Genomic DNA, 6,719 nt, shown 5'->3' with positions numbered 1-6,719 from the left:
GCAAGCCAGCAAAAATGAGTCCGGCAACGTTGGGCGCATGCGCCGATCCATTTGCGAAAACGGATGTTCGTGTCCGTCTGGCCGACCCAAACGGATGAAAAAGGATAAAATCGTCGTCCATTTAAGTCGGTCCGTTGAATTTGCCCTAACACAGTTGAGACGATGCACTTAAAACACGTGAGACAGTTGAAAAAGTGGGATTGGCACCCGTGAGAGATGCAATTGAAACAGACACCAAAAACAGTGTCAAATCAACTGCATTTCTGTCAAATGCACACCATCTACTATATTCTTACGACACCGTAGGAATATTGCTTATTCAAGAAGTTGTGTAAATTTATGCACATATTTTGGAGAAAACAGAAGGTGCTCCGCTGTCTAGGAATAACGTACAGTACAATCTAGCATTTGACATGAGGACATTTTACACCAAGCAACGATAGATTTATCACGTCCAAGGATCAACCACTTACGAGTTACGGCGAATCAACTACCAAGGGGTGTCGCTCGAACAAAAAAAACAAGGGGTGTACGCTCGTACTATTTGGATGCGTGCAAATTTAGCGGCGTGCCATCGACAGATCGACCCAACTTGCGTCGGCGCGTCTTGTCAAGATGCGGCGCCAACTTAGCACTAGCCACGGCACTGGTACGAACGCACGCATCCCCGGCCGGTGTACGGTTGCCCGGCGGCCCCGCACCGACCGACGCATGCCGGCCTATTAGGATCGAGGACCGAGTTGCCGAGGCTGGAGAGCACGCGACGGTGCACCACCGGTGTCAGCTTCTGCGCCGCCGCCGCGTCGACTCTGTAGGCGGTGCCCATCCTGCCGGCTAGCCCAGCCATGGTGTCGCCGGCGGCTGGACTGGCAGCAAGTACTGCAATCACAGTGCCGGTGAGCAGCACTACAAGCAGAGAGACGCGCGCCTGCTCTCTGTCCATATTTCCTTCCTGCAAACCCCACTACGACCACGAACTTATAAATGGAGGCAGCTTCTCGAAGCCAGCTTAGTGGTTGTGCAGTGTGGCACACCCGCCTCCCCGACTGGATCCAGCAAGCTCCATTTATTGGTGCAACTTTTGGTCCAAAGGTACCTGCAACAGATCATCGGCTAACCAATTTTCACTGCAAATTATGGGACGGACACACTTTTGGCCCTTCTCTTCCAACCGGTCTAGGGCAGCCATACGAACTGCATTTTCCTACACTACACCTGGGCCTCGGTGATCACCAAAACTGATTCAATTTACAACATCCCACATATATAATTTCCGGAACTGCACAGTTCTTTGGTGCGTCCTTCTGTGGAAAGCAACTAACTAAGTAGTATTCGTTCAGAGCCTTCCCAAAGGTCATTTGGCACGGGCTGAGAGCGTGTAACTTGGCGCACTCTTAGTCGGCGCTACGTGTTGTGCTTTGAATGTTTTTCTCTTTCTGAATTTTATTTTATTTTTATTTTCCTATACACATCTTTTAATTTTAATTTTATTTTATTTTTCCGTACTTACAATTTGGGCCCAATTTGTTTTATGGAAAGTCAAGAAAAACGCGTTTTCATTTTCTTTTTTTTGCTAGAGGCATGATCGTGTCTCTTAGGAAAGAAAATAAATATATATTTTTTCGTGAGATATATATATTTCTTTTTATGGAGACATGGATTTGCTTTTGTAAGAGACAAGGTCGTGCCTCTCAAAAAGGCGAAAGAACATATATTTTTTTTCACAAGAGGCATGAATTTGCTTTAATCATGTTTTTTTTCACGACAGACACGGAATTGCTTACAGGAGAGGCATGAGCGTGACTCTCATAAAAAACCGCAAGAGGCATATATTTGCTTCCGCGAGAGGTAGAAAAAAAGGCACGTTTATTTCATCCATGAGAGGCACGGATTTGTTTATTATGAAGTCACGAATTTGCTTACATCAGAAGTACGAGCGTGCCTCTTGAAAAAGGAAAAAAATATATTTTTCTTTATTGTGGGTCACGGATTTGCTTCTCGTGGAGGCATGGATTTGCTTCTGTAAGAGGAACGGTCGTGCCTTTCGAAAAGCGAAAAAACATGCTTCTTGTTTGGGTTTTTTCTTCTAGTTTCTTTTTGGAAAAAAAGTTTGTCAATATCTATCAACATTGGATCTAGTTTTCAATTCCTCGCCACAAGAAATTCAATGATAAAAATGGATCGAGATTTGGACGAACGACTTAAAAGATAAAATATTTTGAATAAACGAATCTGTGAAAAAAAATCAAGGCTGCGAAAAATAACTCATATGGAGTGTGACACTTTTTACAACGTGGACTGGGGGGAGTGATCTTTACAAATACCCCTTAATTAGTGATTTCTTTCTTTATCTCGATTATAGCGAGAGGAAGGGTCCCTCCCATCAGGGAAGGGTCAGATGGTCCGGCCCAGGCGTGCAATTGGCCACGGCCTCGTTTCTTTGCCTTTTTAACCTTTTTATTTCCTTTTTTCTCGTCCTTTTCAGTTTTCACTATTGTTTATACTTCCAAATATTTTAAATAAACATGTTAGTAAAAATATTTTACATTAAACATTTGAAAAATGATAATTATGCATAAAGCAATTGCGTTTTCATGTATATGAAAAATATTTAATCAAACATTTATCAATATAATAAAAACTGAAAATATTTTTATCAAATATTTTAAAATTCTCAAACTTTTACAGAAAAACTGTTGTCCATGTATTCAAAAGAAATGTTAAACATGTAATTTAAAAATATTAATCATGCATTGACAATGTATTCGGAACATTTAATCTTTTATTTTTACAAAGAAAAAATAAAATTGTATTGACAAAGGTTAATCCAATATTTGGAAACTATTAAATATGTAGGAAAAATGCTGACCGTTTATTGAAAAAATATTAACCTTGCATTTCAGAAAATGTTAATTAACAATTTAAAAATATTAAATGTCTATAGAAAAATATTTATCATGTATTAAAAAATGTTAACCAAGAATTTAACAACATGTAAACAATAAATATTAACCACGTATGCAAATATCTAGGTACTCAGAAAATGTTAATCTCGTATTTGAAAATTGTAAATCAAGGAGTAGAAAAACAAAACTTTACATGAAAACAATGTTGACCGTGTAATAAAAAAGTTGAAAATGTATTTCAAAAACCCTACATTTATAACGAAAATATTGTTGACATTTATGAAAAACGTGGAATATAAACCAAAAGAAAAAAATGAAAAATATATCAAAAGAGACAAGTCCAAAAAAATGAAAACAATGAAACCCCCAAAAAAGGATCAAAAACGAAAAAGAAAGAAACAAAACTAAAGAAAAACAAGGCGGAAGAAAGAAAATGATAATACTTAAAACCAAAAAAGAAAGAGAAAAGCCTAAGGAAAATAAAGAAATAGAAGAAACCAGTAAAAACCAAAAAAATGCAAAAAGAAAAGAAAGAAAAGAAAATATTAAGAAAACAAAAAAAGGGAAAATGGTAAGGAAACGAAGAAAATGGTTAAAAACGAAGAAAAAAATAAAAAAGGAGAAAGCCAACAAAGAAAAAAGAAACCGAAAAAGAGAAACAAAACCAAAAGAAACAAAATACGATCATGAGCGAAAAACACCGAGTCAACAAAGCGTTAGCTCCTCACGAGCCAGCAAAGCAAAAAAAAAAAAAAACCCGAAAGAAGTCCACATAATCCCGTGGAGTATCAAGAACCGGCTACTTAACCCCCTAACTATAAAACCAGGCATTTGACCACCTCATGTTTCTAAAACCACACAAACCACCCCCTCTCCTTGCTATAAGCGGTTTCAACAACTGGCTTTGGCATATGGCATAAGTCAACGGAAGGAGATGCTAAAATCACCCAAAAAAAGGATGCTAAAATGAACATAGGACCCACATTCAGAGTCATGGCCACGCTTGCCCAGGAACATCAGGTGCGAAGGCTCGCACGTCACACTCCGGTTCAAGAATGGAATGAATTTAATCCTAGCTATAAACGACTAAAAGAAGCAATCCACGATGCTAGGGAACAAGAACAACAACGTCATTTGATCTCTAGACACAACAAAGGCCAGTACATGAGCACACACACGTTCCCTCAATCCACGGATGCACATATAAATTACAAGTGAGCAACTTGAGAAATGCCGATGGGTGATGGCGCTCGTGAACACGAGGCATGACTCAGGGGAGGCCTCAATGTGCATGTGCGGGCCGCGGAACCAGCTGTTGCCGATTTTGGCGAAGATGGAGTAATAAAAGGCAACTCCAACCGGGCGATTCAAACGGACGCACGTTTTATCCGCTTTTCATCCGTTTGGGTCGTATGTTGGCATGTCTGTGTCCGTTTTTTAAAATAGGTTGACACATGTGTCAACGAAAAGCAAGTGGGCAACAACATTGTAGTATTATAATAATAGAAGAGAGATGGGTGGGAGTGTGCCAGCGAATTAAATAAGCACGCACAGGTTGATGGATGACTGTGTGACAAGTAGGTCAGACCGGCCACATGCGGACACAGAGAGGACTCGTGGACGTTTGTTTCGTGTTCGCACCGACGCATTTCAGTCTCAAATTTGAGACAAAAATGGGTCGGCGTGGACGCAAAGCGGACGCCTTTTGGAAATGGATCCGCGTTGGGCTATCATTTTTGTCCGCGCGGATGCAAACAGACGCCGGCGGACGAAATGGATCGCCCCGTTGAGGTTGCTCTAAGAGCATCTCCAATATGTGTTGTATATGTAAAAATGACTAACTTATACAACACTTAGATTCAAAAAGAGTGCTCCAATAAGTGTTGTATATGTAAAAACATTTGGGTCAATAGCTCCTGTGCGACGTTTTTCTTGTGAATTGGCTGCAAAGCCACATCGTTCGCAAGAACAGCTCTTCTGTGACATCTCACTGCGCACAAATAGCCCACGCACGACATGTCCCTTAAGCACAATCTCTGTCAGGATTAGGTGGAGTCGGGCAGGACCCACACCTTATCCACGTTGGTGTGGGACCCAGATGAAGGCGACTATGGTTAAACAGTTTTCCCCTACGCGCATCCTACCACTTCTTCTTCTCCGATGACGAAGCACGACAACGCCGACGAGCTCCGATTCAGACAAGCATATTTACAATCATTCAACCGAAATCGACCAAATTCAAACAACATAGATAGATTTTAGCAAATATAACAGATAATTTGGTTCGATTATACACGGAGTAGTACCCATAGTTCTAATGGTGAGCTCGTCGGAGCAAAAGCCACATGGAGTACTTCGATTACATAACTCTACGCGGGTATCCCACAATTCCTACCCCTAGTTAGGTCTCCAAAATTGGGCTCACCTGAGCCCCAGGGGTGCGGCCCCGACGAGGCGGCGGCGCCGCTCAGTCAGAGTCGGAGTCAGAGGCGCCCCACCCGCTGTCGGCGCGAGATTTCACGAGGGCTTGGTGGAAGCGGAACTCGTCGATCTCCTCTTCCGTCTGCCGGCGCGCAACGAGCTGCTCCGTCTCGTCCTTGGTGTGCTCCATAATCTCGGCGATGACACCGTCGAGGTCGCCGTCGTCGACGTAGTCTCTCGGCACAAAGCCGAGGCGCCCGGGGCGCGGTGCCAAGCCCTGCTCCCCCCTCCCTCTTCGGAGGCGGCAGCGGTGCGCGTGGAATGGCGGAGCTCCCCGCCACCAGCGCCAGTGGAGCTAGCAGGCGGTCGCCTTGCACCGCCTCCTCATGCTTCGTCTCCATCTGGTGGTCGTACTCCTCCACCTCGTGTCGATCGAACGCACGCGGTGGCGCGAGCCCCCAGTTCATGTACTTGCGTGCGTCTCGCTTCCGAGCAGTGTCGGAAGCAACCTGCGCCGCCCGTTCCGGTCATAGTCGGGCGCCGGCCGCTTCGCCCCATTTCGATCCTTCTCGGAGCGGTTTCCGCCGCCGGAATGGCCGCCGCGCGAACTGGAAGATCCGGGCCTCATGATCGTCGCACGGCGGCGCATGATCTGCTGTGGCGGGGCTGGATTGCGTGGTTTTGGTGGTCGTCGACGACGAGAGTGGCGCAGATCTGAATGTGTAAATAGCTAGAGTACGACACATTTGACCGTATAAGTAGAGGATTTAACTAGTGACATTGACATCCCTGGACCACGGGTCAGATTGACCGGTCAACCCACATGTAAGCATGAATACTGAATAATCGAGAAAATGCTATAAACTTGTAGATTCAATATCTTTTGCAATGCAATTCATTTAAATGAAATTGTGAGTACATCAAAATGTAATTGTCAACACATGAGTACCCTATACATCATGTTACACACCCAAAACCACTTGTCAAATTTATTTTCATGTTTGAAACCTGTTTAAATGTTGGTCAAACTTAGGTTTGACCCAGTTTGAAATGAGCATAAAAAATTCAAAAAAATCAGAAAATTAGAAAACCAGTGCACATGTTCTTACTTTGTCATATACTAACAGCTCAAATTGATTTGGCTGTTTTAGACATGATGGACAAAAAAACTTGCTTAGAAATGAGTTATTTACCCTACCTTTGAAGCTAATTTGAAACTTATGTGTGAAGACAAGTGGTTTTGGGTGTTGAACTTGAAACTTTCAAAAACCTCACAAAAGCTTCATTTTGGAGTGACTAAAAAGGATCTAAGCTTGGTTTTTCATTTTCATGTTTGAAACTTGTTTAAATGTTGGTCAAATTTAGGTTTGACCAAGTTTGAAATGAGCACCA

General features: G+C 42.8%; 1 protein-coding gene across 1 annotated transcript; it reads right to left on the bottom strand.

The window, feature by feature from the left end:
• Positions 1–379: 379 nt before the first annotated feature.
• LOC123430184 lies at positions 380–948 on the bottom strand. Its single transcript, XM_045114076.1, has one exon. It carries the CDS (start codon positions 941–943, stop codon positions 635–637), a length of 309 nt encoding a protein of 102 aa, XP_044970011.1. The 5' UTR covers positions 944–948; the 3' UTR covers positions 380–634.
• Between the last annotated feature and the right edge of the window lie 5,771 nt (positions 949–6,719).

This window comes from Hordeum vulgare, chromosome 2H (genome assembly GCF_904849725.1).
Source record: "Hordeum vulgare subsp. vulgare chromosome 2H, MorexV3_pseudomolecules_assembly, whole genome shotgun sequence".
In the NCBI taxonomy this organism is placed as follows: Eukaryota; Viridiplantae; Streptophyta; class Magnoliopsida; order Poales; family Poaceae; genus Hordeum; species Hordeum vulgare.
The sequence above is the reverse complement of the archived record's forward strand: the minus strand, read 5'-3'. Positions and strand labels throughout refer to the sequence as shown.